Consider the following 13,787-nt stretch of genomic DNA (forward strand, 5'->3'; position numbering starts at 1 on the left):
TCATGGCCGAGGGACCGATCCCGTGATCACATTATGGTAGGTCGACGGTACCGCTTGCATTGCGTATATCTTTGGTGCCCCTAGAATGGCGTTGTAAATTGGGGGCGCGTCGATGATGACGAACTTAGTCTTCCGGGTCACTTCGCCAGCTAGCACTTGTAGTTTCACATCGCCCATCAACATTTTAGCGATCCCATCATAGCCGGTCAATGTCCGAGTCTCGGGTTTCACCTGTTCTAGTATAACACCCATTTTTTCTAGCGTTCGGCAGAATAATACATTAATGGTGCTTCCAGTATCGACCAGGATTCTTTCACCGTCAAACTCACCCATGGCTACTTCGATGACCAGGGGATCGGAGTGGGGGTGTTGGTTCCCTTTGGCGTCCTCTGGTGTGAATGATATGGGGTCCGTGCCAAGCCGAGGTTCGTTCAAGGCTGCCTGAAGACTGCAAACTTGGCGTGCCCTCTTCTTTAATGCTAGAACGGAGTGGGCACAATCCTCTGATGGGCCGAGTATCATAGTTATTCGACCTCGGAGAGGGGAATTGGCGCACTCGGGATTCTGCCCTCTCTGTCGCTTGGGAGGACCAGGTAGTTCGTCCTCCTGGGGTATTTCTTCTTGACGATTTGCGAGCACCTGGTTCGGTGGCTGTTAAATATCATTGGCCGTACTATTGTTCACGTAGCCTCGTCCGCCACCTCCTGCACCGCGGCCACCGTTAGATCGTCCACCTCGCCATCCTCCACGGCGACCTCTGCCTCCGCGAATGCTCTTCGGCTGAAAGACGGCTTCGACTTCACCAGAAAGGTACTTTCCATATAGGTAATTCTTTAAGTGGAATCACTCGTGCGTGGAGTGGCCAGCTATCATGTGGAAATCGCAGTATAACTCCTTCGGATCGGATGGTTGCTTGTTTTATCTATCCACTTCGGAGACCGCGTGAACGACGCCCTTCTTCCGATCTTGAGGGTCGTGATGCTTTTGGGGCTCATGGTACTCATCCCGAGTTTTAGCCTTCGGGAGATACAACGGCTGTACGATCATTTTCGCGGCTATTCGGGCGTCCTCGTCTTCAACGAGTGCAAATCTGGAGGCTCGATGTAGCAAGTCATCGAGGTCTTTGGATTCCCGGATGTTGAGATCCTTCCGTAATGGTGATCCAGGGATCAGGCCTTTCCTGATGGCAGCAATTGCGGCGTCTTCTGGGACAGAGACGTTTGCCAACTTTTTTTTAAATCTGCCCAGAAAACTGCCAATGGGCTCGCCGAGTTCTTGGGCCATTTCCCAGAGATCTGAACTTGTCACACCACGCTCGATGAAGATTTGATAATGCTTGAGGAAAGCCGTTGACAATTGGGTGAAGTTGTCGATTGAGTTCGACTCGAGCCTTGTGAACCAAGTCAAGGCGGGTCCGGAGAGGCTATCGATGAACAGCTCCAATACCCAATATCCTTTTGTTCGTCGGTAAATCGTGCTTTTGCCACGGTTGCCATGAAAGATGTCATGAAAAGGACTGGATCCTTATCTCCGAGGTAAGTTGGGAGCTTCAGCTTGACGTTCGGTATGGCGGTTTGCAGAATTCGCTGAGTGAAAGGAGTTCACCGTGTGACTTCGACGATCCTGTCGATCTCTAGATCTGTGCTGATAGCTCGATGGAGAAGCAAGCTCATGCCGCGAATCTACGATTAGATCTCTTCAATCTCGAGGCAAGGTCCCGTGTTTGTTGAGGGGGCGACCGGGGTAACCGGAGTCTCACTGTTCCGTGAGTTTGAGTTCGATGGTCGGATGTTATACGTGGCCAAGGGGGAAGAGTCCTTCGCTCCGACTGGTTGACCGTTGGTATGTCCGAGAAGTCGAGGCGACGAGTGAGATCGCCTATCCCAAGTGCAGGTGATTGCCCCGCAAAGGTTGGTGATGGGGTTGTCTGGGTTATGATGGTATCAACTCTGCGGTTGGTGTCGGAGATCATCTGATATATCTCCTTTGTCATTGTACCGAACAAGATCTTGAAGTCTTCCACGGAGACGACCTGCGGGTTTTGGGCTGTTGTCGTAGTGCGATCAGGGAGATTCTCGGTTCGGGCTCCAAGTTGTTGTCCCGTGGCGCGCATCGTTCCCTCGCTAGAGGGTTTTTCATCCGAACGCTCCGCATCGAGGTTGACTGGTTGTTCGCGAGTTCGCCCTGTCCCTTGGCTGGGCTCTCCTTCATATCTGATCTCCACTGGGAGTTCGGGGCAGTTATCGGTTGGGTTAACCGATGAGGTGACGTTACGACCAACGTAAACAGCTGTCGTTTGCGTGGTTGGGACTTTACCTTGTGCTTCGGTGTTGCCTTGAGAAGATGCAAGACCTGTGACGTCAGATACACTTGAGGAAGTGCGGTTCGCGCTGGTGATGTCGTCGCTGGTAACTAGAGACATTGTCGGGTGTTCTGGGAAAAACTTATTGTGGAGTTGCTTCGAGAGATTAGCTTGTAAAGACGATTTTGCGTCTCCACAGACGGCGCCAATTGTAGAAACTAGGTTTCCACAATGAATTTGTTTAGTGAGGGAAACAAATTCGAGGAAGTAATCTCTTTAGAAACTCGATCTAAGCTTTGAAATCAGAAAGGGTTTAAATCTCTTAGAAGTTGAACTAGGGTTTTGCTAATGAAAGAATTGATTATTGTATTAGATACTGGATGTCTTACAATGGAGAAGTCTCCCCTTATTTATACATTTCTCTAGATTACATAATATATTAACTTTCCTTATAACTCAAACTAAGATAAGGAAAGTTGCTTCTTTCCTCGAGTCGGCCATCGGGCGAATTGGGAAGTCGGTTCTCCATCTTCAAGGCTGGGCTTCCCTCTTCCGAACAGGCCTCAAGTAAAATTCAATTGGGTTATTAACCGGATTTCCGGTTAAGATAATCAAATTATCTTTCTGATTTAATTCAGTATGTTGGGGGTGCTAAATCCCGCACCAACAGACATCAGTACATTTCTAGGTTTTCGAGAGGTTGGTAATTTTAATCAAACCCCTTCGACGATCTTTAACCACAAACAGATACAATTATACGTAAATCCATGAAAGTTTGTAGTTTTCAAAATGGTTTTTTTTTTTATATTTGGTATAGGCTTTAGTTTCATAAAAAAAGCTTGAATGGTAGTTTGTAATTTATTTTTCGGTTTTATGTTGATGGATTATATTTTTCTTTGTAATAAAAAGAAAAAAATCGATAAATTTTGATCAGGGAAAACACTAGATTCCCAATGTCTTAGAGAAACTTATCTTTTTAAAAAATCATGAATGGATACAAAATAGATTGTTGCAATTAACGGTGCAACACAGTGTAAAGTTGAAGCTGGTTATTATCTTGCTTAGAAGTACATAGTGCAACATTAATATCAGTAAAACAAGACTCTCGCCTCGGTGGCTTAAAGCTAAGGTTTGGGACATGAAAACTAGCCCAAAGACAAAAAAAAAAAAAAAAGAACTTTATGGAACATTATGGAATCTAGCTATCTAGGAAATATTACAAGCAAATGATTTAAACCCAGTTCTAAAGTTAGTCATGCATTCCTTAATTTAAATTATACAAATTTCCTAAACATCAAACTTGTTTTGATATTAATATTATTTTCAAATACTAGAGATTTTAGTACAATTTTACAAGATAAATTCAGTTGGAGACTTTAGTGAATAAAAGTGTGTCTCGAAGCCTTCGAGTAGAAGGGATGTTAGTGTTGCAATGCATTTCACGTGTGTCTTATAAACCGATCAATTATGTTTAACTAATTTATAACGGTGAGTCTCGAAGGGATATTACAATGAATTTCACATTGGAAAGGATCGATATTACAATCAATTTGACAGTAAACATTTTCAGAAAAATAAAATAAAACAAAAGGTACGTACAAGATTTGAAGTCCTGCCATTAAACCATTGTACACAGTGGCGGAGCCAACATACAAAGAGGGGTGTCAGATCACACCCATAACATTTATATTTTTTTTTAATTATAGGGTAAATTTTCTAGATAATAAGATGTTTTGGTTTAAAATATTCACAATAACACCCATGTTATATTTTTTTTTTGGTAATGAGACATCCATGTTATATGATCTACTCTTCTCTTTGACACAATGTATATTTATTTTGCTACTTAACCATAATGCCTAATCCATTTTTGTTGGCTAGAAATATATATGACACCTGTAAGCAAAATTTCTGGCTCTGCCACTGATTGTACATATGGTCCAACCATCTTAACTTCGGTTTTGTTTTTTTCTGATAATATTCCATATGTGAAATTTATTGATATAACAACTTCCGTCGACGTCTTCACATCCCCACATACAAGTATTCTAGGTTATGATCGATAGGCGTTGGTGAGTAACTTAGCAAGTAGGTTCAAAATGCACAAAGTGTATATAGTAAAAAGAAAAAAAAAGGAATGTCAATGTAACATTCGCGAACCAATTTTTAGAATTATAGGATGAATGTACACCAAGGAGGGTGTTGGTCAATACTTTATTTTTCAGTTTAGCCGGTTTAGTTTTAAATCATCGAATACACCAAGGAGTTCTGTATTTTTCTGGCTCACTGCTTTGGACTTCTTGGTGTATTCGACGATTTAAAACTAAACCGTGTATTTTACACAACTCCTTGGTGTATTCGTCTTCCATGTATTTTACATTTCTTCATCTTGTTCTTTACCATGTTCTTCATATCAACAGAGATATCCAGAACTTAATTTTTGATAGACATTCTGATAGACATTCTGAGACAAAACAAATAATTTTTGATAGACATATAATATTATTTGGCGAGTTAATATTATCCTTCCTTTCTCTCAAAAACGGCTAAACTCGCGGAATGAGAGAAAACACTCGACTTAAGGGTTTTCCCTAACCCAAAACGCATCGTTTAACTTAAGTCAAAACGCAGAACACTGAACCTGCATCGACTGATGCACCTACTCCATCGACCGATGCAATCCCCAAACCGGGATTTTGGTTCACGGATGATACAATTCTCCCCCATCAATCTAGATTCGTCCTCGAATCTCGAACAACCATCAGCCAAAGACTTCCGTGCAACCGTCTCCACGGCCCGCACTCCTCCAACCGATCTATAGAAGGTCCCCTCTAGGCGATAGACTCACGCTCCAGGCATTATTTGCTCTCCACTTTTGGACTTTCCTTTACTCATAGGCCTAAACCTTGAGTTTTTTTATTGGCTCCTCATCAGACCTAAGTCCGCATGCCATAATGTTGGCTCCTCATCGGGCCTAAACCCGCATGCCATAATATATAAGGAAAATCCAATACTCATCTCTCGGGTTGCCACCCTACAGCGCGCCCCCGGATCGTCATCTAAAATCGATATACCAACCATACTCCCAAGCCACAAAGTCTCTAAATATGGTAGTACTAGGAGAGCCTAAGTCCCCCAAGAGTCGCGAGCAAACAATTCTGAACACGTCTGAGCCCTATCCCTATCCAGGTTTCCTTCCCGTTGTTCGCGTAACACATATCCCCTCACAGGAATACCTCATGACCACGCAAGGATCATATACATGCCACCAGGGCCAAACAAATGTCCTAAACAGGACCGTCACAAAGACCAAACAATATGTCCTAAACAGGACCGTCACAAAGACCAAACAATCTGTCCTAAACAATACCGTCACAAAGACCAAACAATCTGTCCTAAACAGGACCGTCACAAAGGCCATCTGTCCCGAAGGACCGTCACAAAGACCATCTGTCCCGAAAGACCGTCTCAAAGACCATATGTCCTGAAGGACCGTCACAAAGACCATTTGTCCTGAAAGACCGTCACAAAGACCATCTGTCCTGAAGGACCGTCACAAAGACCATCTGTCTCGATGGACTGCCTAAACAGGCACTCTGGCTAAACAGCCCACCACAAAGGCAACACATCTGGCTAAACAGCCCGCCACAAAGGCCACACCACTGGCTAAACAGCCTGCCACAAAGGCCACACAAAAGTCCGCCACTAAGACCACCCAAGCCTTTCCAAGGCTCTCCACCACTAAAATGGACAAATTCTAACTCAAATAAAACTTTCCATTTTTAGCATTTTTCACTTTTGGAAACTTTCCACTTTTGGAAACTTCTATTTCAGGAAACTTTCCCCAAAAAACCTGACTCACGTAAACTTTGTACCCCGAGCACCACCTCATCTTGTTACTGAGTCGCACAACCAACCATCCCAAGCGACCGAGTAAAAAAAGAGAGATGGGCTAGAATACTCCATTCCCGCTCCAGCCACGGATTACAGATGGGATCAAGCTAGACAAGTTCAAGTCGCGGCTTGCTTCTCATACCACTTCTTAAACCTTGCCTTCATCTTCGCCTCAGGCTCCTAAGTCTTCTCCTCAACACCATCACAGTCCCAAAGGACTTTCATCAAAGGAATCTTCTTCTTCCGAAGTTCCTTGATCCTTCTCCCGAGAACCCTTACTAGTCTCGCCTCCAACGTCATGTTAGGCTGAAGATCTTCAGGAATCTTAGCCAACACCCGTTCACCCTCACGGAGACACTTCCGCAACATAGACACATGGAAAACCTTATGGAACGTACGCATAACCTCAGGCAACTCCAGCCTATATGCTACTAGTCCCACCCGCTCAATTACTCTGAACGGACCCATAACCTCGGACTCAACTTAGTCTTTGTCAATGACCTGTTCGGACCCCGCAACATGGCCATCTTGAAGTACACTCTGTCTCCTACCTGAAACTCAAGATTTCTCCTCCTCCTATCAGCATAACTCCTCTGCCTATCCTGAGCCTCCCTCATGTTCAACTTGAGAACCCGAATCTTCTCTGAGGTCTCCTGAACAAAATCCGCCCCGAACATGCTCCTCTCCTCCACTTGAGTCCAGCATAACGATGTACGTCATGGTCTCCCAAACAAAGCCTCATAAGGAGTCATCTTAATACTCATCTTAATACTCGTCAAAGCAAACTCTACCAGGTTCAGGTGATCTGCCCAATGGCCACCCCAGTCCAACACACACATCCTCTCTGACAGTCCATCAGTCTGGGGATGATAAGCTGTACTCATATGCACCTTAGTACCCATCTGTGCCTAAAATGCTTTCCAGAACACCGAAGTGAACTTGGAATCCCTATCAGATACGATACTCGCTGGCACACCATGCAATCTGACTATCTCCCTCACATACTTCTTAGCCAAGACCGCTGCTCCATCAGTCTTCTTAATGGCCAGAAAATGTGCTAACTTAGTCAACCGGTCCACAATGACCCAAATAACATCAAAAGTCCGAGACACTGGCAATCCTACCACAAAGTTCATAGTGATCATATCCCACTTCCACTCAGGAATGGGTAGACTCTTCAGTAACCCGCCTGGAACCTGATGCTCAGCCTTCACTAGCTGACACACATCGCACCTCGCGACTCAACTAGCTACATCCTTCTTCATCCCGACCCAGTGATGATACCTCTTGAGATCACGGTACATCTTAGTCGCTCCTGGGTGAATAGAAAACATGCTCGCATGAGCCTCTCTCAGAATCTCCTACCTCAACTTCTCATCCTTGGGCACACAAACCCGACCTTGCACCAAGATAGTACCATTATCTGAGACCTGATACTCTGAATCCACATCCTTTGAGGCATTCACCAGCCCCAAATCCTTCTCCTGAGCCAAACGCACCCTACTCAGAAGATCTGCTCTATCAACTGATTCCAAACCCAACGGTTCCTGTGCAACCGCACACAAGCTCAAAGCACTGATCTCTCCTACCAGAGACTCCATCTCCTGCTCCTGAGCTGAAGCTACCCTTTTCCAACTCAGGCAAAGCCAACACTGGCGTAGTAGTCAACATCTCCTTAAGGCTTTCAAAGCCCTCCTCACACTCCTGTGACCAAACAAAAGGAACATCCTTCCCTGTCAACTTAGTCATAGGGTGTGCCCTACTTGCAAAACCCTGCACAAACCTCCTGTAGTAACCTGCCAGGCTAAGGAAACTTTTGATCTCAGTGGCATTATGCGGTCTATGCCAATCCCTGATAGCCTGAATCTTCTCCGGATCTATAGAAACTCCCTCTGCGGAAACAATGTGACCCAGAAATTCCATCTCACGCTGCCAGAAACTGCACTTGCTCAACTTATTAAACAACTTCTGCTCCCGCAACTTCTCCAGAACTGCCCTCAAATGCACTGCATGCTCCTCAGGACTCTTAGAATATACCAGGATATCGTCGATGAAAATGATGACAGACACGTCCAGAAACTCCTGAAACACGCTGTTCATCAATCTCATAAACGCTGCTGGCGCGTTAGTCAACCCGAAAGGCATCACCACAAACTCATAATGCCCATACCTCGTCCTGAAAGCCGTCTTCCTCACATCTGCCTCATCTATCGGTATATGATGATAACCCGACGCCAGATCTACCTTTGAGAACCAAGTAGCACCCCTCAACTGATCCAACAACTCATCGATCCTAGGAAGAGGGTACTTGTTCTTCACAGTGACCCGATTCAAACCCCGATAATCAATACACAACCGGAAACTCCCATCTTTCTTCTTCACAAACAGCACCGGCGCTTCCCACAGTGATACACTAGGATGGATGAATCCCTTACCCAATAAATCCTCTAATTGCTTCTTCAGCTCTGCCATCTCTGCTGGATCCATTCTGTAAGGAGCCTTGGATAACGGCGTCGTCCCCAGTTCTAGTTCAATAGTAAAAGGATCTGACCGAGATGGTGGTAATCCCTGCAATGACTGAAACACATCCTCAAACTCTACTGCAGTCTCAACCAGCTCTGCACGCGTAGCATAGCTACGTCCTCTACAATGGACCCTCAAGTCATCACGAAGAGCCCTCATAAACCTCCTGATTTGGACCTAGTCAGGCTCCATAGCACGACCTCCATAACATAGAAGTCGACTGAACTCCAAGTCCAGCTCCCGCACTGACCGTGTCCCCTGAGATAACAGAAGGAGTTGTACCTCCAACCGGTCCAATGCCTCTCTAGGAAAATACTTGCGGTTGAACTCCAAGATGAAGTCAGTCCAAGTCATCTCCCTCTGCACTCTCCTAGTAGCCACTGATCTCCACCACACCTCAGCATCACCACTCAAATGGTGGACCCCTATGTCCACCCAAAACTCCTCAGGACATCTCAGAGTATGGAAGTTACGTTCCACACTCGTCCTCCACGTATCCGCAACGGTAGGGTATGTACCACCTAAAAACCTCTCATTCCCGAGACGCTTCATCTCCTTGAGCATGGAAAAATAACGTCCATGAGCTCTTGCATCCGCAGCCACTGGCTGCTGCTCCTCCGCCCCAACTGGTGGCACAACCTGAGCCTGAGCCGGTACCACAGCTGGCAACCGCTCCAACAACTGTGCTAGCAAAACCGCAAAATCAGTACCAGGGACTCCTCCCGCTGGGACTCCCACACCCGAGACCCTAGCACCATCGGCCACTGGAGCATCAACACCGCCCCCTCCGGCCACACTCACAGAATCCCCCTGAACACCCTGCGACTCGCCAACACCCTCAACTGTCACACTCTGGTCTGCAGTCTCACTAACCTCTGGGACTCTGCCCCTACCACGACAACGTCCGCGTCCACGACCACGACCAGCAACAGCACCATCTCTAGCCATCTGCACTACCATGAACAGAAGACTAAGCAAACAATTCCTATTATAACACAGAAACTGAAACTCACCGTGGAATCACACAGTAGGCTCGAAGAGGATGTTCTAGGACTCTATGCCACACAGCTGACTAACTCACATAATCAATCAAAGCATGCAAATGCCAAACATCTACAACATAAAGCGTAGTGAACCCAAACCTAGAGCCGTATGGGCTCTGATACCAAACTGAAATGACCCGACCCATTTTTTTTTTTAAATTAAATAATAAATAATAAAAATAAATTAACTACAACTAGTTGTCCCATACCCACTAGACACCTAACCACAATCACAACCAACAGCAGAATAACAATTATCAATAACCAATAAATATCCAATAAATATAAAATAGCCAATATTCAACATAACCAACATTAATTCCAAATCATAAACTAGTGATCCAACAACATAAACCAGAGAACCGGCAATCCTAAACAACATTCTAGGACTCAACTCTAGCAACCTAACAGAAGCCAGACAACCAAGCGAACCACTAGAACATCCTCCTCTTCATTGCCTTGATTCCATGATCACACTTTGCCTTTACCTGCACCACAAACACAAATTGCAATGCATGAGTATTTTATAAACACTCAGTAAGACAATCCTCCCATCTACTGGGCTATACACACAAGCAATAGAGACATCTCTAAGCATCAAACAACAATCAACAGTCAACAATAACAAACCAGGACTCTGCATCGACCGATGACAACATGCATCGACCGACACCAAATGGGGATGCATCGACCGACACAGGGTTGTATCGACCGATGCTCGATGCACTTGCATCGACCGACACTCGCACTGCATCGACTAACGCATGCTCGACATAACATTAAAACACTAAGGTTTTACGTGTCATCCTCACACTTGCATCGACCGACGCACATAGTGCATTGACCGATGCAATGCCGAGCATCGTGTTTTCCCTGAAGCTTCTCGCCGGATCTTCGTTCCTACAACCTCAAAACTCGATCCCAAGCCACAAGAAAGCTTCCTAACGTCCAGAATAACGATCTAACAAGCCTAACAACACATAACAAGCAGATCAAAGAAATCTCTAGCTTAGATAAGCCATGGTCCTGCACTTACCTTTGCCAAGACGAATCTGAACCTCAAACAAGCAATAAAACACTCCTAGCAAGCTTCTACAACGTCTTAAGCCTCAGATCTCACCAGAAAATGCCACCAACACCAGAAATCACCAAGAACACTCAAGAACACTATTTCTCTCTTCCTTTCTCTCAAAAATGGCTAAACTCGCCGAATGAGACAAAACACTCGACTTAAGGGTTTTCCCTAACCCAAAACGCATCGTTTAACTTAAGTCAAAACGCAGAACACTGAACATGCATCGACCGATGCACCTACTGCATCGACCGATGCAATCCCCAAACCGGGATTTTGGTTCACGGATGTTATAAGTCCACTAGGAGTACCAAAGAAGTTGCACCCTGATACATAGGCATGTAGGTCTTTTGAAGAGGCCAAGGTTTTTGTAGAGGTGGACTTAACTAAGAACTTGCCAAAACATATGTCTTTTAAATCAGGAAAGGGAGGTGATACCGTTGTGGAATTTTTCTATCCATGGTTACCTCCACGATGGATTGACTACTCAAAATGGGGTCATACGAACTCGGACTGTTTGGCCAAAGCCAAGGCTGGACAGATTTTACTTGAGAATAAGGTGGCCGAGAGTCAAAGCAGATCAATAAGTTTTGAGGAAGTTGCTATGGTTGAATCATAGGTAGTGGAAGAAGTTGATGCAAAGGTTACCTCCACTGTTGCTATAATTGCAGAGGACAAGGAGCAGGAATGGTGTACACCAACTAAGGGGATTCGCAGTCCTCCTAAACGGTTAGGTATGTGTCAGGAAGATGTTTCGACCATTTCAAATTCTTTTTCCTGTCTTAGTGACAAGGGGGAGAAGGGAGAGGAAGTTTTATCCGATTCGGAACAGAGTAATAGTGTGAGCAAACAGCCTAATGGTGATTGTAATATGGCTCTAGAGGATAAGACTGATCTGAGGGGAACTGAGTCTGACACACTACAAGTGGGGGGTGGTGCTTCGACCTTCTCTTCCACGTGCTTCAAATGAGGGGCATAAGTTTCTTACGCATAATGGTTCGCAGAGTACTAGGCTAGTAATATGCCGACCCGTAAAATCCTCAAAAATTCTTGATGTCCGGGTTTTTCTGGAATATCACAGGGTTCAATAGGAAGGAGAAGCATCGAGTGGTGCGGGAGTGGATGGCCCGCAGTAATTTTGATTTTGGTTGTTTGATTAAAACAAAAGTTCAGGAATGTAGAGCTGGGAGAGTTATTGATTCTATGTTTGCTAACTGGTTATTTCTATCTAACTATGAAGAGCATAGACTGGGCAGAATTTGGCTGGTCTGGAAGAATAATGTCCGGATTACACCAGTTTTCAAGACATCTCAACTCATTATAGTTTCAGTTAGTATTGAGGGACAGCATGATTTTTTTCTCACAATTGTTTATGCATCAAACCTGGTTGCAGAGCGCAAGGAGCATTGGAAAGATCTGCGACATCATCATTTGTCTCCTTTATTCCATAATAGAGCTTGGTTGTCAGTGGAGATTTCAATGAAATTTTAGAGAATGAAGACCACTCCTTTTCTGATTCAAATCCTTTTATTTCAGCAGGCATGCAAGACTTACAGGATCTGGTCAACTTTTGTGAAATGGTTGAGATGAGCTATCAAGGCCAATATTCACATGGTGTAGCAAGCGACATGATGGGGTTATTTGCAAGAAACTGACCGAGTTTTAATTAACCAGGAGGGGGTCCAGCAATATGGTCAGTCATATTCTATTTTCGAGCCTGGGGGTTGTTCAGATCACTTAAGGTGCCGGTTCTCTACATTTCTGAGGAGAAAGTGAGGGTGAAGAAGCCGTTTAAGTTTATTATGCAGTAGCACAGCATCCAGTGTCTCTAACTCAAATGGCAGACCATTGGAGCAGTTCACCTCCTTTGTTTCATTCTACTTCTGCGATGCATCGTTTCTCAAAATCTTAGAAAGGACAAAAACCTCATTTTCGTAGCATGGAGAAGCAACTGGTGGGCAACATTATTATCCGCACAAAGGCGGCGAATGATGTCCTATGTGAGTTGCAGGAAATATCTATGACTTCCCCATCTCCCCAAGCGATACGTGAGGAGGCAGAAGCATATGCTAAATGGAGCCGGTTGACTGACATTAAAGAGCGTTACCTGCAACAAAAGGCCAAACTCCACTGACTGAACACTCAAAAATAAAGATTCAACACGTACCATAACAAGAAAATACAAAAATGAGTGTAGACAAAATGAGAGAGAGAGAGAGAGAGAGAGAGAGAGAGAGACGAGAATTAGGGTTCTTCGTCGGAATCGCCGAGAGATAGAGTTTTTTTCGTTCGTGAACAGTAATACAACAATTGAGTTTCACTCTCTTTTGAGACAGAGAAAATTGTCGATAATGACGTAGAAGTGTTTGATGACGTGAATTTTTTAAAATTATTTTCAAAATTAAAAATATTAAATTATTCCAGGGTGTTAATTGTAATTACACCCAAGACATTAAATAGATGAGAAAATGTATTATATACTAGCAAAATTCCTACTTTTCTAAAACATCTGTGTAAATTTTTTATATAATTAACATACAGACATACAATACATGGTTAGTTGCACGGGCGGACGCAATAAGAGAGGAGGGGGGTCAGCTGACCCCGTTAATTTTTTTGTTTCTTAATCTTTTTAGTTAGAAATGGTTAGCTGTTTTATAATCTTGATAAACTAATAAAAATTAAGAAAAAAATACTTAGGTTCACCTCTAAGGTGAACACCTTTGTTTACATCTTTCTTCTCAACCAATCATAATTTTTCATAAATTATTTATTTAAAAAATAAATCAAAATTAAATTAAAAATTAAAACAAATTAAGAAAACAAATTATTATACTTTTAATTAAGGAAAATTAAACCAAACAAATATGGGACAACCACAAATCCGTAGTGTGCCAATCTTGTTGGTCGAAGCCTTTATAAACCCAAAGAAAGCAAACGGAGAATGGCGGTA

General features: G+C 44.0%; 1 protein-coding gene across 1 annotated transcript; it reads right to left on the reverse strand.

The window, feature by feature from the left end:
• On the reverse strand, positions 1-821 carry LOC104772558 (uncharacterized). Its single transcript, XM_010497159.2, has 2 exons — positions 702-821; positions 1-651 (listed from the first exon to the last, which is right to left on the reverse strand). Exons 1-2 carry the CDS (start codon positions 819-821, stop codon positions 1-3), a joined length of 771 nt encoding a protein of 256 aa, XP_010495461.2.
• Positions 822-13,787: the final 12,966 nt, after the last annotated feature.

This window comes from Camelina sativa, chromosome 20, assembly GCF_030686135.1.
Source record: "Camelina sativa cultivar CO46 ecotype springtype chromosome 20, ASM3068613v1".
Lineage (NCBI taxonomy): Eukaryota > Viridiplantae > Streptophyta > Magnoliopsida > Brassicales > Brassicaceae > Camelina > Camelina sativa.

Excerpts from the sequence above, each read along its gene's own strand:
- LOC104772558 (XM_010497159.2), bottom strand. The coding sequence starts at position 821 with ATGGAAAGTACCTTTCTGGTGAAGTCGAAGCCGTCTTTCAGCCGAAGA. Across the intron at positions 652-701 it reads CGGTGGCCGCGGTGCAGGAG|CCACCGAACCAGGTGCTCGC; the intron begins GTGGCGGACGAG and ends GATATTTAACAG.